This window comes from Calonectris borealis, chromosome 3, assembly GCF_964195595.1.
Source record: "Calonectris borealis chromosome 3, bCalBor7.hap1.2, whole genome shotgun sequence".
NCBI lineage: Eukaryota > Metazoa > Chordata > Aves > Procellariiformes > Procellariidae > Calonectris > Calonectris borealis.
Window position 1 is genome coordinate 62,656,436 of NC_134314.1, and position 26,506 is coordinate 62,682,941.

Here is a 26,506-nt window from a genome sequence, read left to right on the forward strand (position 1 = left end):
TTTCTGATTAGTCTTGGAAGACAAATTGAAGGTACTGTTCTTGTGACTATGTAAATCACCATAACAAAAGAGAGAAATAGGCAACAGTGTTTTGTGGAAATTCACTATTTTGAGAGGACTGTTTTAATGCAATATAGAAATAGCTATGCATATAACTGTCACAGTATTTTTATTCTGCAACCTTAGCAAAACTGCAGAAACAACAGCTCAGTGAAAGTAAGACTCTTCCTCCCTATATGTTTGTGAAAAAATGGAAAGGGGAAATACTGAATATGTGTACTTGAATATAGTCAAAGGACAAGAGAGTGAAAGGCCTCAAATTAGTTTTTTCTCTTATTTGATTCAGCATAATAGGATTAATGAACAGGATGGCTTTTTTTTTTTTTAAATCAGGATGACTGGCTCAGTCAAAATAGTTGTAATGAAATACAGGAGAATTCATTAAATTAAGCAGCTTTAAAAAACACAACTTTGATATAAACTTAATTCATTTAGCAATCTTCTCTAATACCTCCATACGCCTTGACTTTACAAAGCCAAGGTGTAGGAAGTTGAGAGGAAGAGGCGTTTCTTGGAGTACCTTTGAGGGATATCCTCTTTTGAAAGCAGTCTCAGCTCCGCATCAGGGACTCTCTTAAGCTGCTAAGAAGCCAAGGCCAGCTAATGGCAAATGTGGGATTTGGGATGTTGGGCTTTCAAGGCCTCTCTAAGTAGTAAGTTCTGCAATTTAAGCTTCTGATCCCTTCTTGGGTGGCAAATAGAACATTTCTTGGGTATAAGTCCCTCCACAAGTAACTTGACAAACCATGGAATAATTTAGGTTGGAAGGAACATCTAGAGGTCAGCTAGTCCAACCCCCTGCTCAGAGCAGGTCCAATTAGACTAGGTTGCTCAGGGACTCGTCCAGTTGAGTTTTGAGCACATCCAAGGTTTTTTAAACAAAAAAAAAAATCTTATTTCTAAGTGAAATTTGCTGTGTCTCAATTTGCAGGCACTCCCTATTGCCTTATCACTGGGCACCTCCGAGAAAAGCGTGGCTCTGTCTGTTCTATACCTTCCCTGTAGGTAGCTGTAGACCGCAATATATCACTACAGCTTCTCTTCTTAAATCTGACGACCACAGTTCCCTCAGCCTCTCCTCATATATCATGGGCCCAGCTTGGTGGGCCCTTATTGGGCTCACTGCAGTATGTCAATGCCCGTCTAATACTGGGGAGCCCAAAGATGGACACAGTACTCCAGATATGGTCTTCAGAAAGTACTGAATAGAGAGGAATAATAATTTATTCTAATGTGCTGGCTATGCTCTTGCTAATACAGCCCAAGATACAGTTGGCTGCCTTTGCTGTAAGGGCACACTGTTGAGTCCTATTCAACTTGTCCAGCGGGAGTCCCCAGATCCTTTTCTGCAAAGCTGCTTTCAGTGCAGTTGGTCCCCCAGCATGTACTGCTGTATGGTGTTACTCCTCCTCAGATGCAGGACTTTGCATTTATTTTTGTTGAATTTCGTAAGGTTCCTTTCAGTCCATTCCTCCAGCACGCTGCAGTCCCTCACCCAGTGAGGGTGAGGTGGGAGTGGAGCAAGAGTAACCCCTACAAGGATGAGTATGCAGCTCCAGGTATTTGGGATGAACAATGGCACTGAACATGCTGCTCACAAAGGAGAGGCAAAGTGCAAGCTCGCTCACAGTCTGAACCTACATCTGGACTACTGCCTGAAGAAAGAACAGTATTTAAGTTTGACTTTGAATGAACACAGTTTAAAACTGTTACAGCCTGCAGATGGCAACACCAGCAAGATGCCTTAAATGCTGCCAGGAATAGCTGGTTTCATTTGAGATGAAACCAAAGATGATTAAGGGGAAAAAAAGGAAAACCAAGAGCGATGTTTCATCATGCTCAAAATTTTGACTGTGATGGCTCCGTAAGAGTGAAAGTTTGGGCCTGAACACACATGCATACACCTCTGTATTCTTCAGATGATATGCAAGGGATCTCAGAAGGGCTTGCTGATACAATCTCTGAGAGCTGGGCGAAATCAAACTGTTTCTAACCAAAAGAAGCACAGGAACTAAAACCAACTCAGACAGTAACACTGATGTGGTGACGAGTCTTTTGGTTGCTGCAAGGACTCATCACGCACTACCAGCACAAGCACTTTTGCCTCTTACTTTTGCTTAGGTTGAAGGTAAGACGTTGTAGGTTTCTCAAGCAAGTGTCACAGTTTGCTCATTTGTCCCAGTAGAGAAGAATGAATATTTGCAAAAGTAAGAGTCTTCTAAGTAAAAGATTTTTGGAGAAAAAAAGGTAAAGGTAACAGCTGAATTGTAGCTGAAGTCATACCATTGTCACAGTTCACTTAGATTCAGACATACATAACTTCACTAGAATAAAAGTCAAGCTTCACATCATTTTTCTGAAGAATTTTTCTACCTTATATTTATTTCAGAAGTGATTTAGAGTAAAACATGTGCTTCTACATCTCTCACACATATTGCTGCTATACCTGCCTTTGGAAAGCATGCCTGTTTCCAGTAAAGGAAACCAGAAGGTATTTCTGCTCAAAGAGACCAGGCACCAGTAACGACACAAAAATTTTAGCTATTCAAACAACTTCAACATAAAACATGTTAACTAAACACAGAAGTAACTAATAAATATACTAGGATAAAAATATACTGAACAAAATGATACAAAACTAGAAGAAAAAATCTTGTTCTGCCTTTTCTATTTGCTGTAGAGAGGCACTCAGGCCAACCCAGAGCCCAAAAGATGCCACTGACCAAACAATTCTAATCAACAGCATATAGTGCATGCCTATCCCGTAAAATAGATATGAGTAGTGAACACAGATGCTGTATGTCCAATATAGAATCCTCTATATATTTACAGCAGTGCTGTACAATTTAGACAGTGACTTAACTTACTGTTTAGGTCACCTAAAATTGACGAGTAACCAAAGTGGCTACTCCTCACATCACCCATCAGAAATTGAAATTCATAGATTTGTCAATTGACATTCTGGCCATCCATAATGTCAACATTTTTGAATACTGGGCAGATGAGAGTGACAACACATAATGTAATCATTACACTGAAGAAGTAAGTCAAATTTCATACCTCCATCAAGGCTCCTGGAAACACGTTTACTTGAAGTGCGCTGAAAGTACGGAGCTGGTCTGTCTATGAGGTTGCTAGCCTGTCGTGTCTGTGCTTGTGTACGTCCACTGTAGCGGAACTTGGAACCCAAGGTTAGAAACTTTGCTTTTGGAGGCTGTTCTGGTGATACCAGTCTGAAAAGTAAATATGAGGAAAGTCACTTAAAAAGGCTTTATTTTATGTATTTAATGAGGTACTTTAAAGCTACTTATTATATTTCAACTTTAGTTCACCATGCATGATTTATGCACTCCAAGAAAGGATTCTACCATAAGCTCTGAGAAGAACTCCTAAAGCAACACGTTATTTATTATTTGCAGCTGGAATTGAAGTGATGTTGATAACCATCACATTTTCCACAGTATGACTAAGCATCTGGGATCCTTATGTTTTGGTGCTATCTTGGTTAAATGGTATTTTTTCTAGAAAGCTGAGGCCATTACAGGTCCATGTAGAATACCCCTCAGATCTCTCTCCTTAGAATGTCACTTATATCACTTATCCCAATTCCACAGCAGCTGCTATTCCTCAAACTTAGGGAATGGCATCTCAAAGCTGCGTAGAAGGCTGTATCAAGTGAAGAAAAGATTGAGATGGCTGGAGAGTTGTGACCCAACAGTAAGAAGTTTAACAAGCTAGATTCAGACTCCAGTTTCTTTACAATGTCATTTACAGATTTCTGTAAGTTGATGCTTGCTGGATATAAGGAAGGGGAAGGAAAAAAGCATACCGTGAGAAGAGTGAAAAAGATATACAGTTACAAGTACTATTAATGCGGGGTATGTATGTTTGTACCTAAGTGATAGAGTTAATGTCAGAAAGTCTAAGTAACAATGTGGCAAAATTTGCTATGAGGGATTCTGCTTTGTCCAGCACTTTTTGACACCACATGAGTTTGAAGAGATGGGTCCTCTATACCTCCCCGAATTTCCTTCAGTGTGAGGACTTCAGGCTATTATTCATCTAACCCTCATTGCTTGTACTTTGTTTTTGAAATCTAAGCCATCAGCTTCAAGCTATAAGCTCTTCAGAAGGGACAGGCGAGGAAGGAGAGGCGGTGGAGTAGCCCTGTATGTTAGGGAGTGCTTCGACTGTCTAGAGCTCAATGGTAGTGATAACGAGGTCGAGTGCTTCTGGGTGAGGATGAGGCGGAAGGCCAACAAGGCAGATATCCTGCTGGGAGTCTGTTATAGACCACCTAGCCAGGACGAGCAGGCAGACAAAATATTCTACCAGAGGCTGGCAGATGTCTCACAGTCGCTAGCCCTTGTTCTCGTGGGGGACTTCAACTTTCCGGACGTCTGCTGGAAATACCACACGGCAGAGAGGAAACAGTCGAGGAGGTTCCTGGAGTGTGTGGAGGATAACTTCCTGACGCAGCTGGTAAGCGAGCCCACTAAGGGAGGTGCCTCACTTGACCTGCTGTTCACGAACAGAGAAGGGCTGGTGGGAGATGTGGTGGTCGGAGGCCGGCTTGGGCTTAGCGACCATGAAATGATAGAATACTCAATACTTGGTGAAGTAAGGAGGGGGCCAGCAAAAGCACTACCATGGACTTCCGGAGGGCGGACTTTGGCCTGCTCAGGACACGGGTCGAGAGGGTCCCTTGGGAGACAGTCCTGAAGGGCAAAGGGGTCCAGGAAGGCTGGACGTTCTTCAAGAAGGAAGCCTTAAAGGCGCAGGAGCGGGCTGTCCCCATGTGCCGTAAGAAGAACGGGCGGGGAAGACGACCGGCCTGGCTGAATGGGGAGCTCTGGCTGGGACTCAGGGAAAAAAGGAGAGTTTATCACCTTTGGAAGAAGAGGCAGGCAACTCAAGAAGAATTCAGGGATCTCGTTACGTCGTGCAAAGAGGAAATTAGAAAGGCAAAAAGCCCAGCTAGCACTCAACCTGGCCACTGTCGTGAGAGACAACAAAAAATGCTTTTTCAAGTATATTAATGACAAAAGGAGAGCCAAGGAGACTCTCCATCCTCTATTGGATGCGGGGGGGAACGTTGCCACCGAGGACGAGGAAAAGGCTGAGGTACTCAATGCCTTCTTTGCCTCAGTCTTTAATAGTCAGAGCAGTTATCCTCAGGGTAGTCAGCCCCCTGAGCTGGAAGACAGGGACAGCGAGCAGGATAAACCCCCCATAATCCAAGAGGAAGAAGTTAATGACCTGCTATGCCACATGGACATTCACAAGTCTATGGGGCCGGATGGGATCCACCCGAGGGTACTGAGGGAGCTGGCGGAGGAGCTTGCCAAGCCACTCTCCATCATTTACCAGCAGTCCTGGTTAACTGGGGAGGTCCTGGACGACTGGAGGCTTGCCAATGTGACGCCCATCTACAAGAAGGGCCGGAAGGAGGATCTGGGGAACTACAGGCTGGTCAGCCTGACCTCGGTGCCGGGGGAGATTATGGAGCGGTTTGTTTTGAGGGTGCTCACGAGCCATGTCCGGGACAACCAGGGGATCAGGCCCAGCCAGCACAGGTTCGTGGAAGGCAGGTCCTGCTTGTCCAACCTGGTCTCCTTCTGTGACCAGGTGACCCACCTAGTGGGTGAGGGAAAGGCTGTGGATGTGGTCTCCCTGGACTTCAGTAAAGCCTTTGACACTGTCTCCCATGGCATTCTCCTAGAGAAGCTGGTGGCTCACGGCCTAGACAGGTGCACTCTTCGCGGGGTAAAAAACTGGCTGGACGGCCGAGCCCAGAGAGTTGTGGTCAACGGAGTTAAATCTGAACATGAGCCAGCAGTGTGCCCAGGTGGCCAAGAAGGCCAACGGCATCCTGGCCTGTATCAGAAATAGTGTGGCCAGCAGGAGCAGGGAGGTGATCGTGCCCCTGTACTCGGCACTGGTGAGGCCGCACCTCGAATACTGTGTTCAGTTTTGGGCCCCTCACTACAAGAAGGACATGGAGGTGTTGGAGCGTGTCCAGAGAAGGGCAACGAAGCTGGTGAAGGGCCTGGAGCACAAGCCTTATGAGGAGCGGCTGAGGGAACTGGGGTTGTTTAGCCTGGAGAAGAGGAGGCTGAGGGGAGACCTCATCGCACTCTACAACTACCTGAAAGGAGGTTGTAGCGAGGTGGGTGTTGGTCTCTTCTGCCAAGTAACAAGTGATAGGACGAGAGGAAATGGCCTCAAGTTGCGCCAAAGGAGATTTAGACTGGACATTAGGAGAAATTTCTTTACTGAAAGAGTGGTCAAGCCTTGGAACAGGCTGCCCAGGGAAGTGGTTGAGTCACCATCCCTGGAAGTATTTAAAAGACGTGTAGATGAGGCGCTTAGGGACATGGTGTAGTGGGTATGGTGGTGTTGGGTTGACGGTTGGACTCAATGATCTCAGAGGTCTTTTCCAACCTTAACGATTCTATAATTCTATGATTCAACACTGAGGGTACTGTTTGTTCCAGTGGCATCCTTGCCGATAGGATAAACAGTCATCACTGCAGGAACTTTTCTCAGCTTCTCTAGAAAAGTCTTTGATGTTGCTCCTTGGATCAACATAGTGTTGCAGATACATGCTTACCCAGCATGGCAGTCTCCATGGCCTATTCTCCCTCTGTATAAAGCCATCAGAATATTACAGATAGAGCCTTTTGATTTGAGGATTTGCAAAGAATGAGAAGCTCACTTAACTTCAGCTTCTTTCAAGCAGAACCAGCAACTACTTGTACCCTTTGTACTTAGGATGGCACAGATGGGCAAGCAAGACTTAAAAGTATGCGGACTTTGTTCTACTCTTTTGAAGCGTTCGCACAGGGAATATCTGTGTCAGTGGAATCCGATCCAACATAACGTTAAGACTATCCAGTGGTGGGTTCTGAAAACTGACAGTCATTCTAAAGATATTTCAGCAAAACTGAAGAATTTTTGGATACTTAGCAAAAAGAATGGTGAGCTAGGTAGAAAGTTACTGTTTTCTCTGAGAGGATGTTTATGGCTTTGTCAGAGTGCTAGCCAGAAGGACCCAATCCTGCATGCCTAAATTGCATATGCATGCACCTGAATCCTAATCTGTTCCAACACATTTTTAAAGAAAACAGAATTCAAGACAGACTAAGCCACTCTTCTGTACTAAGGCCACTTATATAATAAAATCACAAGTATCTGGAGCTTCACTTTCACTGCTTCTATGAAACAGCTTTATGCAATCTTTGTGACAATTTATTTCTCCACATTATTTCCAAGAGAGAGTGCATTATGCATTAAGAGGAAGAAGGCTAAGAGGGTTTTTCCAAGGTTCTTTCTGTTCTTTTCCAGTCTTGGCAAGGCTACAGTATTAACTGCCATTTTTATCTTCCACCCTGCAGAGATAAACTTTTAATCTTTTAATGTGGAAAAAACAAGAGAACTAATTACTTCCTGATTAAGGGCATTTGGATGGATTTTTTTGTATTACAAGCTTAATTACATAAAATAACTGAAGACTATGCTTTTACCATTTTAAGACATTCTGAGGAAACACTGAAACAATCATGAAAATTTCAATTAAAACATCATAAAGCAGAATTATAAGCAGGTTTCTGCAGCGATTGGTTAAGACCCAGAGTTGCAGAATAAGCTTACCTCAAAAGATTAATGTAGATACATAGTCTGACTGTATTTCTTAAAGTAGATTGTTGCTCTTTGAAACTGTTACTGGAATCCTATAAGGGTGAGCTGATACCAGTAAATCCAATGCCTTTTGGCTGTCATTTTCAATATAGTTCATTACAAATTTTTATAAATAACTTCATATGCTGGCTGAATTTCCCATACATTATAAGAAGATGGATCTTAATGTAATTATTTGAGAAAAACTGAAACATTGCAAAAGACAACACAAGGAATCTTACAATGTTATATAGGGCATGCTAAGAGATCTGGATGCTAAAAATGTACGTCTACATTGAATACAATTTTCTGTGGTATCACACACAAGCTTTATACATGCTCTGAAAGAGCTATAGTCTCTTGGACTGTAGCAATTGCCTTCTGTTTTTTATCTTCGGGGAAAAACAGAGCTGGATTTATTTTACTGGTTTTATATCAGGATGAGAGGTTCTGAGGATTTTCTGTCTGATGACATCAGTGGAGTATGTGGATTTCACAGAATGATTCAAGTATTTGTTACATAATTCTCATTATAATGTCATTCCTGGTTAGGAAAAGCCACTTCTGATTGGGATAAAATCCAATTATTTTTATTATGTCAGAATTTCTGTAGTAAGATTATCTAATGCTTATTAACACTCCTGGAAACTTATATTTGCAAATGGTAGTTCTCAGTTTAGGATTTTTGATTTCCATAAGATTTTTTTTTCCCAGGTCCATTTTATTACTATAAAATTAGGAAATACAGTTTCCCAGCAAAACAAACCACTGCATGAGTTATTTGAAGAGTGTTGATAAACTTTTCATTGCAGACAGAACTGCATGCTATTGGTGGTTACGGATATCACCAGCCAAAGCAGATTTCAAATTTTAAAGAACAGAATGGTGGACTATGTATCTTAATAAACCTAACCAATGAATTATATCAAACATGAAAAAAAAAATCTTTGACCAGGATTTCAGGAAGTGCTTCTAAATTAAGCATTTTGAGACTGACTGCCAATCTCAGCACAAATTCTAATATTGCATTCAAGAATATTCTACACTCCAAGAAAATCTGAATACTGAAAACCATCCAGTGAGAGAGTTCCAGTAATGAACTGCTTAGGTCTCATGTTCCCCAAGTTCTTTGAAGGTCTCAGTCTAGCAAGAATATTCAGCTTAGACTAGTATGCAGAGACAGGATTGCATCTACCTTAAAACACAATTGCTTTTTTAAAATAAAAAACCAGGCTGCTGAAGGAGAAAGCTTACCTTTTACATACCCTAGTTACCGTGCTTATTTGAAGCAAGAAACTCAGATTCAATGCCTATTCAATGCATAACAGATTCAACCTAAATCTGTGATTCCTAGGGGCACATGCACTCCCTCATGGAGTTTGTGCTATTATAAAAATCAAATGAAGATTTTTCAAATTCCTTTTCAATGGAGGAATTCGAAAGAGAGACAACTCTGTGGCTTATTGTTAAAGTGCTCGTTTACAAATAGACCACAGTTTCAATGACCAATTCAGAATTTTATGTTTATCAGTTATTGGGGAAAAATGCAAAGAAAGTTATGAATTATTATATAAACAAATAGTAGTCTGTTTTTAAAGTGATTCTCTGTTCTTGAAAGAATGACTGTGAACTCAGCCCAGTTTATAAATAAGCAAAAATTGAGCTGTAAGCATTTACACTCAGCAGAATATTCTGAAAAGTGAAGTGAATGAAGATTACTGTCAAGCCCTCAGAGCTTCTTGTGAAGGAGTATAGTGGCTTTCTACATGGTCACTCTGAAAAGTCGATCTCTCAGCAAGTTTTACATATGATCACTAGTTTAGTTCCATACTGTTAGCGCTCTGAAAGTTTAAATAAACAGTTAATTGTACTTGAGAGCTTCAGAATTGGTAATGTGGAGTCAATGATTGGTAGGGTGTCTTCTGACTAAGACGTGTTACTGGACTGAGAAGTAAGGGGCAAAGAGGGGGGAAATCATCTCTCTTTTCCTCATATCCTTTCAAAGAAAGATATGAGCATACCTGGCAAAGCGGGGGAAGCAGAGAATTATCATTTACCTGAAGAAAGTATGGTGCTCCACGCAAACCTTCCATAACCTTTTAGCAGCCCGATGGTTTGGCAGTTTGAACCCAATGGTGCTCTCAAACTGTTCCAGCTGGAAAGAATCCAAAAATAAATTAACCCATTTCCTTAAGCTGGCTATTAACTAGCAGGCAGAGTTCAGATAGTTCCATTACTGTAACAAGCTGTAATTCTCCTCTCATAAGACTTCATAAGATTAAAAAAAAAAAATATCAGGATTTCCAGCCTTTTAATAAAATTATACTTGGCAGGGTAGTCATGATGGGTAATAATCACATTATCACTTCCTAGCTGTACTAATGACTCTTTTGAGAAATCCAATAACACTTTAGTGTTCCTTGCTAATTTTCTGACCTAGCTGCCCAATGTATTTATTTTTAAACTGCATGAATTAATTGTACTGCAGGTTGTGCTGCACACTTTCCTTGGATTTAACAAAAGTCTGATATCCATACTGCAGTGTTAAGCTTACCTGATCCATTTCACTATATAATAGTTTGTTAGCAAAAATATTACATCCATGCACCATCAGTGAGTGTCAGAACAATCCGTCCGTGTTCCAAAGCTTACAAAACTACAATGTTTGTATTGTACTGTTGGTATTTAGACTTCTCTTTTGTTTTATTTATTCACACAGTAAAAGCTACTTTAAACATTTTAGAGTATAATTTTAAAAAGCATTATAGTGTTTGACATTTTGTTTTTTTGCAAAATTTCCAGTTACAATGTGTTAAAAATGTAACCCCTCCTCCTTCAGGACTCCCACAAACTTATAATGGTATCTGAAAAGAAAGCTGAATTCACTATTTCCACAGCAGCTGACAGAAAGAGTTATAACGTCCTACAGGACAACTCAGGCTTTGGTTACACCCATACAACTAGATGCATTGAAATTTAGTGAACAATTATATCCAAAGAGGAAGAGAGGCTGGCTCTCCCCCAGGACTGCAAGTTTTTATAGGCAGTGTGAACATGGCCAGTGTAACTAGCTTTCCTTGTAAAAAAAGTTACAGGAGGCATTTATGGTTTGCATTTACTAATCAAGACAAGTGTTTAATACAATCAGTAGAATTTGAAGAGGGAAATAAAACCCTCTTAAGTTCTGCTTGAATCCAATATAAGCCTGTGAGGACACCTGGGAAAAAAAATGCGGATGTTATCTTGTTGCTGGATAGAAATGATCTCACAAAAGAAACAAGACAGAAAGGTACTACTTACTTCTGCTGGCCTGACTTTGATGTAGAAATTACTTCGCTTATAGGAAATTTTCAGAATTTTTGGCCAAGCAAAGCGGTTGATCCGGAGTCTATCTTTGTAAATGAGCAGTCCATTAGCACATACACCCAGCATGATATCCACACCTTCAGAATCCTATCACGTATGAGACAATTTCATAAAAATCAGTTTAATAACATTCCAAACAAGTAATTGTCGCTAGCATACCTTGAGATAATAATGTAACTGGGACTTGTTTCATATTCAAACCTGAAAGATCCTGACAATGAGATTCTTAAAGCAGAAATGGCTAAGTATACTAATTTTATAGGAAAGGCTTTGGACTCTAGTAATGGCTTTGGCACTCATATGCCGTTGCATATGCCACAGTTCTGGGAAATTCTTCAATATTCTGGCCACAGGGACTAAGTCAACAACTAACAAGCAAGGAAAGGTATGGTGGGTGTGCTACCAATAATTTCAACAAATATTAAAAGAAGAACAATTAAAAACTGGCCTTTCCAACTTAAAACAGTCAGTGAAAGTCTGAACAAGTTGGTGATCATGGTGATCTTTTAGAGTCACCTACTATCCCAGTAAAGATATAGGAAGTAATGGACAGATGGCTGAAAATGTCAGCATAATGATTTCAAAGTGCTGGCGGGCTAGGTTTCTGAGCATTCTGTTCCACTGACAGCGTTTGATGCAAGTTTTACAGGCTACAAAACTACTCACTTACTGATAAGGCTTTGATACACTGTATCACTACACAATACAGCAGAATCTCATGTCCTCCCCATCAACAAATCAACTACATCAAATGCCAACACTGTCATTAAAAAGTTGCTTTACTGGTGTAACTAACAGCTGCAAGTGGGTCCTGGCAAACAGCAGTTCTAATGCTTGCAGTTACTTCACTACGGCAAAAGAGAGCTCCAATAAAACTCTAAAAATCTAAGTTCCTTAAAACACTACAGACCAAGTGAACTGCCATGCTGCACTTGCATTAAAAAATGAATAAATGTTACAGACATAGTTAATGTACGTGAATAAAAATTTAAGTGTATTTTTTCCAAGTGCTTCTAACAGAACACAGGAAAAGGTCTATGGAAAATTGCAAAAACAATTGCACATTGTTTCCATATGAAACAGAATTAAACAAAGTTTCTTCAGTACTTAAAAGTCTTGATTTTCTTTTTTAAATACAGGTCTGATATGCTTACAATGCATTAATTTTCGTAATGATTTGAGATTCTGGATTTGTGAGAGGGAGTGGGAGGGGGTTGGTTAGTTGGTTTGTTGGGTTTTTAACTAAAAAAATCCCACTAGAAATTTTATTTGACCTATCCAGAGGAGTGGAAAAAGCACCAAAAAACACCCTCCCCCAAGACCTCCCCACCTCTGTTTTTAACTCTCATGGTATTACAAAAATAATTACATGTTCTTTTAGGCTTTACTTTACAGCCCCACATCTCCTTGGAATCAAAAATCTGACATTTAAAATGTATTTAGCTACTCATATATAAAATAGTATTTCCAAACTGCACATACATCTATGCATTAAATAAACTTAGATTTAAAATAAATTCTAAGGGTGATAGAGCTGTAAACTAAGCAATTATTGTGACAAAGAGATAAAAGGCTTATACCTAAGAATTGAGGGTATGAAATTTTTAAAATAATCTATATATACTATCTTCTTTAATACTAAACACGTCTATCCTAAAACCAAACCAAACCAAACCAATCCCCAATACCTTGGCATGATGTAAATCCACTCCATACATGGAGAGTCTCTTAGCATTTTCTAGGAACTGGGAATCCGCCTGTGCTGGAGTCAAGCCCCTAAAACCATTGAATAAGCCTTGAGTTTATTGACAAAAGAACTGAGAATCAAAACTGAGTGGAATCCTGGAATTCAGACACATAGAAAAACCTCCGTTGTAAGGTATCAATAGCATTTTTGCCCTAAAGGGAAAGTGTTCTTTCAGAGCATATTATATTCCTTTAGTAGAGATTTCCACCTTCACTCTTTCAAAACATTCTAGCTGTATGTTGCTTAAATTAATTCATATGCTTAGATAAAAATATTTTCTCCAAAAGTTCCCTCCTGAGATCTTAGTGAAGCTACTATTTTCAAACTGACATTTTTGAACACATGAAAGTAAGAGGTTCTAGTTACATAGCAAAAGATTTCCAAAGTAACAGTAACTTCAGCTTAGCAGTTTTACACATACTCTTAAAAGAATTGACATAAACATGACAAAGCATGATGATTTCATTTAATCCCACTGTATCTGACACACCTGTGTGTTTTGTGTAGCTCAGCTACTTTCTCTTCCATTTCTTGAGTTTGATTGGGTGCAAATTGGAATTCACTGATATAGTCACTGCGGTGCTCCTCTGGGTCATGATCACCCAGCTCAGCCTGCAGGATATATGAACCAAGGAGGGCATGAGTCACAAAAGAACAGGGCAGTCGCCCAGAAGCGATATCCTGACGAAGCTGTAGGCACAAGAAATACCTGCAAGACAAAGGAAAGGGGAAACAAACAAACAAACAAAAAACAAGAGCAGAGAAAGTGTTACCAATGGCAAGTTTATAAGAGATATGGCAGAATTTATCGAGATGCATGTAATCATATAAGCATATTTTAAAATAAGTCAATGCATTAATAATTTGTTACACTTTACATTATCTGAGCATTATTGCAACACAATAAACTTCACTTCCATTTTTAAGAGTTGATATTACTTTCATAAATAATGTGAAGAGCAGGAAAAATTCTGATTTCCAATATAAATGAATGAAAAACTGTATCTAGTTTGTAACAAAAGCTGACTTAGGAACTCCTTCATTTCACGTTGTAGCCTGCAGGTATCTAAGGTTTACAAATAAAAACTCATGCATTTCCTTTGACATTTCCCTTTGGCTTTAAAATTCTAATTTTTATATCCCTTGCAGTTCACGAGCTAATCAAGTCATGTAATACACAAAAGAAATCCAGTTTAGTACCAAACCCATAATTGCCTTCCTTAAACCATGTATGTATTAGAATTTAATATTTCAGGTACTGCATATAGTCTTCTACCAAATTTAACAAGTTGACAATCCGTAGACATCCTACTATAGCACAGATTTTTAATGTAAATAAAAAAAAAGTTTTACAAGTTAAGCTTGATTTTTAAGGAATTTAGCTTTAAGCTATAACCATAGCAATGCTTTTATTGGTTGAACATGCAATTGAAAAGCCAACCAACTTGCTGAAAGACAGACAGCGTACTAAATGTCTTAGACTATCTTATTTTGTGCAGAAGACTGATCCAATGCAATGTGTAGTAACATATATCCTGCCTCAGCAGAGTCGGCTAAGTCCAAACCGAAACTAAGCATTTAGGTTTTCCATAACTCCTGAAAAAATGAGTGTCAATTCCTGGCACTCTACCCACTGGTTATGTTAGTTTTGTAATGCTACTTTTTAAGAGCCTAGTACCACTGCATTCTAAGTATTTTCTATCTAAGAACTTTGGAAAAGAATTCTTTTCAGCTTTTATTACGTTTTATGGTTTTATTTAATGTGTTTTCAACAACCTAGCCTAGATTATTACTGAAGTACCTTGGATTCCTTGAGTTTCGCTCTTAATATCAGTATCTCCACACCCTCATTTGCTATATAATAAAGCAGCAGCCTGACAATAAACCACTGGCTTCTTTCAAATACGATCATTTGCTCTTACCTCCCACCCAAATCATATCCCCACTTATCATTAAATTCTTCTTTCTCAGGTTTCTTCCTGAAGTTTTCACTTTGCCTTTTCAACCTTGTTCCAAAAAGCAGTTGATGTAAGAACATCTATAGTATTCTACAGTAATAGCCAAACCTATTACGGCATCCAGAAACTGAAGAAGAAATTTTATATGGCCTTCAAATTAGACTAACAGTAATTTTTAAGTTTAAAATTAGGAACTATGCATACCTAGTGATGTCTTCAGTCAACTGTGAAGGATCAGGGGGATAAAACTTCACATTAAAGGTGAATATCCAAGGTAAACCTAAACATGGGAAATGTCCAATTGTTAATCTCAAACAAGTTGAAGCAAGCAAAGAAAGAACCGTCCTGAAAAATGTTAGGCAGTCATATAAATCTTAGATCACTGAAATCTTGAAGAAAGTGTTTTCCCTCTTTTTACAGTTTATTAGTAAGAAGCATAGGTTATTTTCATCACCAGGTAGTAACTTATATACACATACAGTGAAAGATTAGCATCTTAAAAATTATTTTTAAAGAATGTTTTACAGTAAGTTATGTAAATATCAGAAGACATTTATAATTTGAAAACTACCATAACATATTAACACTTTTAAGATATTCTGTGTTCAAAGGCACTTGCACTGAATTTGTGTTTATTTCCAACTCCTCCAAGACTAACAGTCTTCTCCTGTTTAAACTGACTGTTAGTTTGAGAGACTGTACAATAACTATGAATATGAGATGTCAAAATGAGGTCTGGGTTGTATACAACAGAAAGATAAGTAAATTATTCATATTCACAAAAAATGCATGGAAGACAAAAACTATTAGCCACTCCTCCTTTAAAATATTTTTTGAGAAACAATACCTTTAGCAACTATAATAGCAATGATATTTTAAGTTTAAATTCTCATGTGTTAGAATTGTTAACACTACATGCATTTTTTTAAACAAAAGCATGCTTAAAACTAGATTAATAATTTGACAAAGCATAAAATGTTGCATTTAGTCATAGCTCTAGTTTTAAATAAATTTTTAAGATTTGAAAGCTGAAGTCACTTATCAATAATTAAAATACATTCTCAGAATGTTATCTACCAGTATTGTAACACTATGTGCATGAGGAATACGTTCATTGGAAAGTACTAATAACTTGACAAAATGTAGAACTTTCCTAATTCAAACAGATTTTATTAAGTACAATGCAGACATACATATGCAATAGAAAATGCCAAAATAGGAGTCTAGGAAAAGAATTTAATAGTTTGGTTTTGCATGCTGCTTGAAAGCAAATGCAGTTGAGCTTTATCATATCTTGCCAAACATAAAGAAAGTAACACTACCATGTACATCTGCTAAAAATGACGAAGAAAGATAAGAAAAGAAATCAAAATATTATCGAAACAATTAAGTAGCCATTTTGTCTTTCGCCCCTTTTTTCCTAATGCAAATTATATTTTGAAAGACCTAGCAAAAATAATCTTTGATAATAAAGGTAATTATTTTATAAAGCTTGTTAATGATAAATTTTGGACAATAAACGATCTTAAAAAATCTGTCCTACACATATAAATCATGTTTTGAAAATTGTGTACTTTAACAACAACAAAAAGACTGAAATGCCATTTCCAACATAATGCTAGAAAAGTGCTGACATTTTTGTTTAAGGTTATTTTATTTAAAAAATCCTGTTTTAAAATTTCACAGCTCTTAAACGTGAAGAGGTGCTTTATGTCAAGATTTCTAATGTCTTTCAACATTTCAAAAATTATTTCAGTTTTTCAGACATGATTATTCATTGGAGCACTCCAGTTTCTGCTTAAGTGTGAACCTCATTCTCCACCTGGCTGCTAAGTCACTATTTCCGTTTGAGAGCTCAGGGTTTTAGCGTATCTTAATATTCCTAGTTATCGAGTATTTGTTAGAACAATGATAACTTTGCTTACAAAATAAGGCAGGACTCCTTAAATGAGAAAGCCTAATTTATCAGATGTACATATAGTACTGAATTGGGTAAAATATGCCTCCTTGCATCATCTACTGCAATCCAGTGCAAGACAGAATTAAGACAAAAATACCTTTAAAAAATGTCAAACACTAATTAATACATATAGCATGACAAACAGAATTAAAGCTGGAATAGATTAGTCCATTTCCATCATTCATCTCCCAGGGAATTAGCACCATTTAATAAAAAGCTGCTCATATCGAGTAAGCCAAACTGATGAAGAGAAGCAATCGGGCCAAAATATCTATGCAAAAAGTATTCAGGGAGAGTTGTCGTTAGCAGGGCTGTGGGATGGGGAGAGATGGATGAAGGATGTGTCCTTCCACACAAGTACTAAACCAGTCTTCAAGTTTTCCTGGAATGAAGCAATGTTTCCTGGAATGAAGCAATTTTTCCTGGTCTAAAATTGCAGTTAAAGTAGTCACAGATGAATTCTTGCTTAACCTATTTCTCTTTCTTGTCAGTATTTCTACAGTTAGCTTTCAGAAAGCACTGTAGCCAGGAGACCTAGACACTGTTTGAAGGGGAGAAAAAAAAAATCTATACTCTCTATAAATGTATAGTCTATGTGAAAAATTTCAGATGTCTACTCATACTAATTCCATAGCTAATCCATTGAAAAAATGTTGTAGTTGACTTTGTACTAAATATTTTCTGGACAGTTGATGACCTTATATTTTGCCTGATTACTGAAAGCACATTTTATCCCCTGATTACAGACTAGCAAGTATATTACAATGTGCACAGTCTATATTTATACTTCTCACTACAGCATACTGTGTATAGCCACATAACCGAGGCATACAAACGTAGTTGTCTTCACACAATAATGCACACTATTACTGGCGCTTTGAATTGGTTGGCCAAGACAAAAAAATAAATAAATCTGATATTTAAAATGATATTTAGCATTCTGTCCCTGATAAGGCTCTCTGTTTTGATGTTTAATCATAAAGGCTATAGAAATGTCAAAATTTTTTCTAGCCAGCTTGTTACCTCAAAAATGCTTCTGTGGCAACTTTAGGCACATTCTTAGAGAAAAAGAATGCAATATAACCAACCAGCTAGCAGCATACAATTAACATGATTCATCCCATTTAAACTGGGAAATCAGTGAGGGTTTTTTTCCAGTAAAGGCTTTTTCTGGCTTTTACTCATGATATCTCTGGTGTCTCAGCTAAGATTTTTAGGGTACTGTGTGACTAGGACAGATACACTACTCACAGGCAGATGTAAAAATGCCCCATAAAATTAAGAAAATTACTTCTATGATTTTTCTTAAATTATCGTCAAGAAAATCAAAGAAATAAGGAAGATCTAATCCAGTCCACATTTTCAAAAATGCTTAAAAAGGAAAGTACAGACAGTCCTGCTTGTACTGACAAGATTCAGCTCACAAACTCAGACATCTCCAAACTGCAAAATCATTCTTTATAATTAGTAGACATACAGAAGCACTTCTGCAGGACAACTCTTCCCTTCACCAACTATAATCTAGACTCTAGTGTAACTAGCTTAGATCAAAATTAGCTACAACTTTTACAGATATATAGTTATTTACATAAAATAGATGGATATAAAATAAAGTCACCCTGCATAAAGTGACCCCCATATTTTGATGCCTGAGCATAACCATACGTTTTGTTAGCATTAAAACCAGACAGCCAGAGCTGTACATTTAAAATGCAAGCCCCTTCCTTAATTAATTCTAACTTGCCTTAGCACTTTAAATACAAACTTTAGATTTCTTAAATATTTTAGAACACTGTGCTGCAAAATTCTAAACTCCTGTTATAGTATTCTCACAGAATTGTATTTATGAATTTATCACCATTTGGTCTACTACATAATTTGAAAATATATCTATTTAACTGTAACATTATTCTTCTATATCATCGTCTTTCCTGAGCAGTTGTTTAGGCTGTGTTGCAGAATATACCATAGAACCAAGAATGTAAAAAAATCCATTTCAGTTCCATGACATTCCCAGAACTACCTTAACTGTTGGCTAAGTACGTCTCAAAGAGTAGGCCAGTATTGCATTTGGCTGTTTTTAAGTTCCCCAATCCAAATGACTGGATTAACAAAAGGACGTTGAGAACAGTCTTCAGCATGAATAAAGAGAAAGGTTTAAACTTATAGCCCAAGATCTGTCACCAGCTGCCTTACCTATTGTACTATTTTATCTGTTCTAATCCACTTCCATAGAATTACAGAGGATTTCCCTCACCCCTCTCAATAATTAAACTGAATGAAATAACAAGCAAATTAAGTTTTCTGTCTTCACTCTTTCAGTTAATCACTCCTTTCTAAAAAGAAAACAACTTTTCTATCACCATAACCATTATCTCTTTTGATGCTATGGACATAGTTTCTTTCACCCCTAGACTGCTGGGATGTAATTATATACATAAGACACCACCGACTCCCTTCATAGCCAATGGAAGAAAAGGGGCATTTGGTTTGGTTCCCCTCTCGGGCACCTATTTCAGAACGTACTCACTCACCTCCTGAAAATGCCTGTTCCTTCAAAAAACAAGTACATTTACCTTAAGTGGAAACAGTTAACCTAAATTAGATCAGATTAGTCATATCCTGGGTACAGTGATGAGTTTCTAGAATCTTTCTGGCTAAGTAAGTATTCTCTTGACAAAAGACAGTCAGACAATTTTACAGTTGACTTCAAGGGCAAAAACAGTTAAATGTGTCCTTTATCAGGTGCGAATGCACAAAAACCCCCTATACCAGTCTATTCTGTCCTCAGAACATCCAAATCCTCTCCATTTCTTATAAGATATACGATACAGGATATTGCAATATGGAAGTATTTTTTGCAATAAAAATACTAATCATGCTGCAGACTAGAAATAGATTTAATTGACATAACATTACTTTGGATTTAAACTATTCCACACAGTGTACAAATCTAATTTCCTTTTGGAAGAGAATGAATTACTTCCACACTAAAACCAGGATATGTCCCAAAAATAGTTCCAAAATTTGTGTGAAGAGAAAGATAACCAAGTCTATAACTCAGTTTCATATACTTCAATTACACAAACAATAAAAGCAAAGGATTAGGCTTCCCAAAACCTATGGGTTTGGGATGGTTTATACATTCACATCTCTAATCTTTACCCGTAACTGTGAACATTTAAATTGCAGACAAAAGATTGATCTTCAATTGCAATAAACACTATGATGAAACCAGGTTTATGTAGTTTACTCATTCAATTCTGTTACACTGAGAATGAGAGTTATGAAAATACTTATAGACAAAACTGAGTGGAATATCATGTGTTCTATACTAACTGCATGTATATCATCTCACACAGAGAAATTCTCAAATTTTATGTAAGGGTGAACCACCACACCCTCTGTGAAGTCTGGGATTTGACTATTCCAAGGTCAGTGGCTACTGCTTGTACCATCACAATTTTCAAGCTGAAGTTCTCAATTTTGCAAAAGCCTGAATCTACTTTAGATGTAGCAATTTTCAAGAAGATAGTGACAGAAATGCAATTACCCCACCTGTCCCTGATTGAATTAATTAGAGGTTTTAACACATGCCAGTGGATATCAAATTACAGGAGTTAAAAAAAGTCAAGAATTAATTTTCCTGAAGAGATCAGGCTGGCTGAAAGCAAACACGGTTTTTGTCATCTTTGTAGCCCTGAGAACAGAGTCAGTAATTTGTGGATCACGTTCATTAGCCAAAGTAACATCAGTAATTGCTGAGATCCAACATAATTGCCCAGCTAGAGGTCAACCTGAACAAATAAGAGATCACATAGAAGGCCAGTATAACTATCCAGATTAATTTCTACAGCGCAAGGCTGAGTGATTCTTTCTCTCCTCGGACAGTGGACAGAAATAGAAGCTTTGCTTTCTGTTCTAAGGCTGAATATGTCCTTATCAGATATAAATTATTTAATGCTGCAAGTATACAATTTAGTCAACATCCAGGCTACTAAGTTTATGAAGAATATTTCTGTGAGGAAATAAAAGGAGCATACCATCTGAATACAGAAGGACTTACTTCGAATTTGTCTCTTAATTTCCTTCGAAGAATCAAGCCAGTTCTGAAAAAAAAACCACAACCAGCATTTAAAATCACTTCAGACTGAAGATGGTGAAGTAATTTCATACAGTGCAGTTAAAGTTTGTATTGTTCAGACATCTGTTCTATTTTGAAATAACCCAGAGAATTCTAAAATTGAAGTTGTGATTTGCTAGCAAGTCTCCCCACGTATGCACATAAATGAAACTGTGTAATGCCACTCCCTTTGTGGCTGTCTTATTGCTTTGGACTATTTATGCCCTGTAATTTTAAAAAGTTGATAGTCTTACAGTGGAGGTGGTCTAGCGAATTACATTTGACAAATGCAATTTTCTCTCATACTCCTTTTATTGATATAAGCAGACTTTTCAGGAATGGCTATGTAACCTCTACACATCTGTGCTTACACACTCATATAGAGTTACTTAAGATGATATTTCTCTTGAACTCCAGAGACTTACTATTCCCATCGTTTGTCTTAAGGCGTATACATTTTAGTTGTGATAACATTCAAAGGTGCTTGGAAAAACCTAATCAAATTTCATGCTTTTTTTCCAACCTCCCCCAAAGCAAAGTTCTCTATGAACATGTATTATGTTAACACTGATACACTGGCAAGGTTCAAATCTAGATACTCAGCTCTATTTTAGGCAATGCAAATAAAGTCAGTTTTTCATATTTAGGTGCCTCACTATTAAATGTGTTCTATCCTCAATACCAAAAATATTTTTATATAATCTGCGCAACCTATTAAACAGCTCATAGCATTTCAGTTACTATTGATATGTGCAAAGAGACTTTTTTGTGACTGATCATCCAAAACCAGAACTTTGGGAAGCGAGACTAAGAAATCAGCAACATATATTCATCAGTAACTCAGACAATCCTGTTCACTAACTTTACCCATAGATGTTAGAAAATAGATTGAGTGAGAGACTAGAAACATAAGCCTTTTAATTGCAGTTACTGAGAATTTACTTTATACAGTGTTTGAACCTTTATTTCCCATGGCCAGACACACATATACATGGAAGAAACACACGTGCACAAAACCAGCCTGCCAGCAGGACTTAGCACATTTGAAAGACAGACGTGCAAAGTAGGGAAGAATTAGCAACTGACTTGTAAGGTTAAGAACAACATTTGCATTTCCACAAACCACTACACATATTAGCAGATTTAAAGTCAGAGGGGACCTCAGTGCCAGCACAAATGTTGCTAAAGGCATATCTCTACCAATGTTTCTTGCCTAACCTAGTCAAGTAGTGGACACTGGGTATAATGTGACTCACCTTTCAGTCTATGGTACCAAACTCCACATGCAACAATTGTTTCCCAATACCATATCCCTCAGTCTTTATTACAGGCTTCTCCACCCAAAGTCAAATTTATTTCAAGGAGACAAAACATGCTAGGCTACAGTTTTATGGGTCTGTACAGATTAGGAGAATGTGGAACTATATGTTTTTGCACTAGTGCAAACCCTTAACGTGGATCACCTCTGCTGAGAAAGGATGTGGCTTCTATGAATATGACCCAAAATACTAAGTTCCCTGCTGTTAATGACCTTGGTTCAAGTTGATTTCATCACCAATGCAGCATGTATATATTAGACAAATACTGTTTAAAAATTAAATGCAAAAACCCCTTTTTATCATTTTTACAGATGTAATTAAAAAAAAAAGAATAATTTCACATTTCTTGCTTTAAGAATTCTGCGATCTCTACATTTCATAGCTACTATAATTCTTCCAGAGGTGCACAGTCCGTAACATCGTTACAAAGGAAGAGATATAAAACATTCCTCCAAAAAAAAATCTGGATACCACTTACTCTGCTTAAGTCAGAAAAACTGCTATCTGTTGAAGAGCCTTGAGATGGAAAGGCCTTGGAAGACAATAGAAGTCTTCAAATAATTTTAGCTGAGACTCACTTCAGCTACAGTTATCATCCTAGGTTTTCAGTTTTGGCATGAATTCCATTCCAAAATGACACACAGCCATATTTTTCCAATTACAAAGATAATTAGAAGTAGCTTAAACTCTTAAATTTTAGATAAAGTATAAAATAAATAAAGTAAGTATAGAATATAGCATGGTATAACTACAGCAGAAAACTAGCATTCCTGAGTATATGTTCCCTTCAGTGCTTTATCTTTTATCACCATAAAGTAGGAGAAAAGAACATACAATACAGAATATGTTGCAAGGTGAGAAGAATAATCCTTTCTTTACAGAAGTTATACAGTTCATTTTCTGATTTTCCAAACTGGGAGTAAACTTATTGGAAGCAGACTTTGCCACCAACTTTCATTACTGTTCTGTCAAATAACATCAGATGCTTATATTCCATTTATATGCATAATTAGAGGGGTGGGTTTTTTTGCATCTGTGCCTTTTGTTATGGATAAAACAAACACTATTGAAAGAATCTACCCTGAAATAGACCTCTTAATGCAGAATAGACAGGTCTGTCTTTCAAAACAAAAGACAAAGTGTGTACACACTACTTCGCTCCAGTAGGCAGAAATCTATTTGTTTAATTTGTGAATGGTAAGGTTATAGATGAGACAAAGTAATGAATTGTCAAAGAATAACAAAATGTTCTCTACCACTACAAAAGTATTTTGTACAAATCCAGAAAAGCAGCATTTCCAGCTAGTGCCCAGAACATAAGAGCAGAAGCTTTCTAACACTTCTGCAGACCAATTACAGTGTGAATGGAGCATTCATGAAATTTTGAGGGTGTAATGCAATGAAATCACTAACTAAACTTTAGACCAATAAATTTAACATTTGCAAAACAACGAAAGAAATCATTAATGAGTAATTTGACCTAAATAGTTTTAAAATGTGTATTAAAGCTAACAAAAATCAGTCTGATTTGAAGACATAACATCTCTCCCAGCTGCATAGAACACACATAGAGAAAAGTTAATGGAACTCCTCCTCCAATGGTACCCCGATGGTGCATTAGGGAGCAGCTCTAATTCAAAAGAGTGCCTGGCATTCAGTTTCCACACCCCACAGCTGCCGTCAAATTCAACAGCTGGCTCATAAATGGGTGGCTGTGATGAGTGCACAAGGAGGAGAAAAACACATCATTCAGCATTTAGTACTGACTGGCCTGGAGGTCAGAGATTTGTGGCATTTTAATCTGAAAAGACAACAGTCATAACAGGAGAAAAAATGGATCAGAAAGAACTGGTACCAAGATGAAAAAAGAATTCAAACTTTCTACAGAGGTGAACAAAAGAGAAGGCCCTAAAACCAGTAAAAGTTCCAAGTCCCCAAGCTTTTTTTGGCAGCTATTGCTGAACACAACTGATCAGCCCCACACACTTCCATCTATTAATTAAATCAAACTATAAAATGTTAAACGTTTGGTTTTTTTTTTAAAGAATGAAAAAAAGTTGAGACACTTAAAAGTCCTAAGACAAAAGCATTCATTAAAAACATACCACAAATATTTAACATATTGAAAACAATTTAAATGGTCTTCATCCATGTATGAAAAAAATCCCTTTAATAACAAAAATGAGTGCTACAATCTTACTGAGCACATTCTGTGTAGCTATTCAATTTCAAACTTACCAGCATGAAAGAAATGGCAGTTGGGGAGGGGGAACTTTCTCAGCACACAACCAGTAATTTTGCCATATTAAGACACTGCAGTAGCTACCCTTCACATTATCAGGATGTTTATACCACAGCCGGTGTAAGAACTTCCAAACACAGTGTCGTTCAAAAGCGGGAGCTTTGAATTACGTAACTTGAGTGACAATAGCAGCAAAAATAAGCAAGCCTATATAAATGTGCATGTTACAGTACAGACTGCCCAACCCATAAAAGACTGTAAGCACTTAGCTAAGTGACTGGTTCATGCCAAAGCCCACGTTTTCAAATTCTGCTTTGAAAACCTGGGTATTCCCACTTACCCGGTAATCACAACGTAGAGCTGCACCAGAGGCATAATACCATCCACATAATGGCCTTTTGGGTAGAATATAGAGCATATAGGCTATCCAGCCTGGAAATATCTAAAATAAACCCCTCCTTCACTGTTACTCACTGGCATTCAAAATCTTGTAGTTCCTATAGTTCACCACAAGTTAAGCTTAATCCTGCAATAGAAAGTAGGAGGTGGGAAATGCAAATCTGCTAGGGAAGACTCCTTTTTAAGTTTCTCCAAATAACACTAAGAACTTAGTTGTATGAAGAAGACAAAATCCAAAAACTGTGGGTTTTTAGTCTTCATAACAAACTGGACCAGATTTCTCCAGAAGTTTTAAAATAAAAGCCTGCTGCTGTCCATAATTCAGGTGACAAGTGGTCTACTCTTCTTTTGAATAGAGTGCTAGACATAGCCTGAGCATATAAATAATCGAACCACAGGGACCCCATTATCCAGATATTTGTCACTTAATTTATGTAAATACCTCATTTATGAGTGTTGCTACAGTAGCACTTTCATAGTCATTGGATAGGGAGCTCAAGGACTCATTCAGGCTGAAAGGGACCTCTGGAGATAACTGGTCCAACCGTGATTCAAGGCAGAGCCAGATTTGAATTACATCAGGTTGCCCAGGCTCATATCCAGTCAAGTTTTTAATATCTCCAAGGATAAAGACATACGAAAAAACAGATGGGCTCTTTTTAAGGTGTGGCACTCTGTTCCTCCATTCACATGACTGAGGAATACCAGGAAATCTCTTAGTCCAAGTAGAATCACATTAAAGAAGAAAAAGAAAGGAGAAAAAAAAAAGACATAACTCTACACCAGTCCAGACTTTCCTGCACTACTTTCAAAAGCCAAAGGCTCCCTATTCCACCTCCTAGGATCTACTCATGTGCGCTATTTCCTGGTGTAGTTCAAGGATCCCAGGTCTGCTATTAGACCTTTCCTCTCTTGCCAGAGATCAGACTATTGCTTTATGTTATTTTGCTGTGTGTGTACAGTATAGATTTTCAATAGTGAGTATCACAAATAAAGGGCCAACATGTGATAATAACAAATAATAATTAAGATTATGGTATTACTCAGAGGATCAGCTGAGATGCTCTTCATTGTTACACCAAAGAAGTTCTCATTTCTATAAACAGTTTACAAATCAAGAACAAAAATAAAATATCCAAGTAAAAATACATCAAGCTCATTTTATACATGGGAATCTTTAATACAGAGGGATTGAGCATTTTGCTCAATGCTGCACAGAAAGCCTTGCAGCAGAGCAAATAACTCTAGAAAACAACTATATTTGAATGGAAGTTGTCAGAAATTCAGATTTATTCAGACCACTAAATTAGACTTCATTTCAAACACAGTAGCGGGATGAGAAAGATGACAGAAAAAGCAAAAGATTCTAGACTAAGTATAATACTCATGTAATGATGTTTCGCGCTACAAATACAGAGATTAAAAAGAAATACCATTTTTTCCACTTAAATCTGTAATTATTAGTCTGTTTTCTTTATGAGAGAAAAGATGACCGCAGGTATATCTTTAGTTCACGGACAAAGCGACAGCTGGCCCATAACTAACAATGTTCAGATGCTGGGAAAAGCTAAAGTGACTTTTGGTAATTAGTGGAATACATGCCACCAACTGATTTAGGATTTTTCTCAGCTCAGCAATCTAGATGTGCTCAA

At 37.6% G+C, this 26,506-nt stretch overlaps 1 protein-coding gene across 8 annotated transcripts in view; it reads right to left on the minus strand.

The window, feature by feature from the left end:
* The window catches only part of EPB41L2 (erythrocyte membrane protein band 4.1 like 2), a 125,542-nt gene that overhangs the window by 25,521 nt on the left and 73,515 nt on the right, over positions 1 to 26,506 (minus strand). For all 8 annotated transcript variants that reach the window (XM_075145824.1, XM_075145823.1, XM_075145822.1 and 5 more), the window contains exons 6-12: positions 20,838 to 20,880; positions 15,016 to 15,091; positions 13,344 to 13,562; positions 12,795 to 12,882; positions 11,041 to 11,193; positions 9,798 to 9,895; positions 3,121 to 3,293 (exon numbers count right to left, since the gene is read on the minus strand). In XM_075145824.1, coding sequence (XP_075001925.1) covers positions 3,121 to 3,293; positions 9,798 to 9,895; positions 11,041 to 11,193; positions 12,795 to 12,882; positions 13,344 to 13,562; positions 15,016 to 15,091; positions 20,838 to 20,880 — 850 coding nt within the window. The remainder of the gene's footprint in view (positions 1 to 3,120; positions 3,294 to 9,797; positions 9,896 to 11,040; positions 11,194 to 12,794; positions 12,883 to 13,343; positions 13,563 to 15,015; positions 15,092 to 20,837; positions 20,881 to 26,506) is intronic.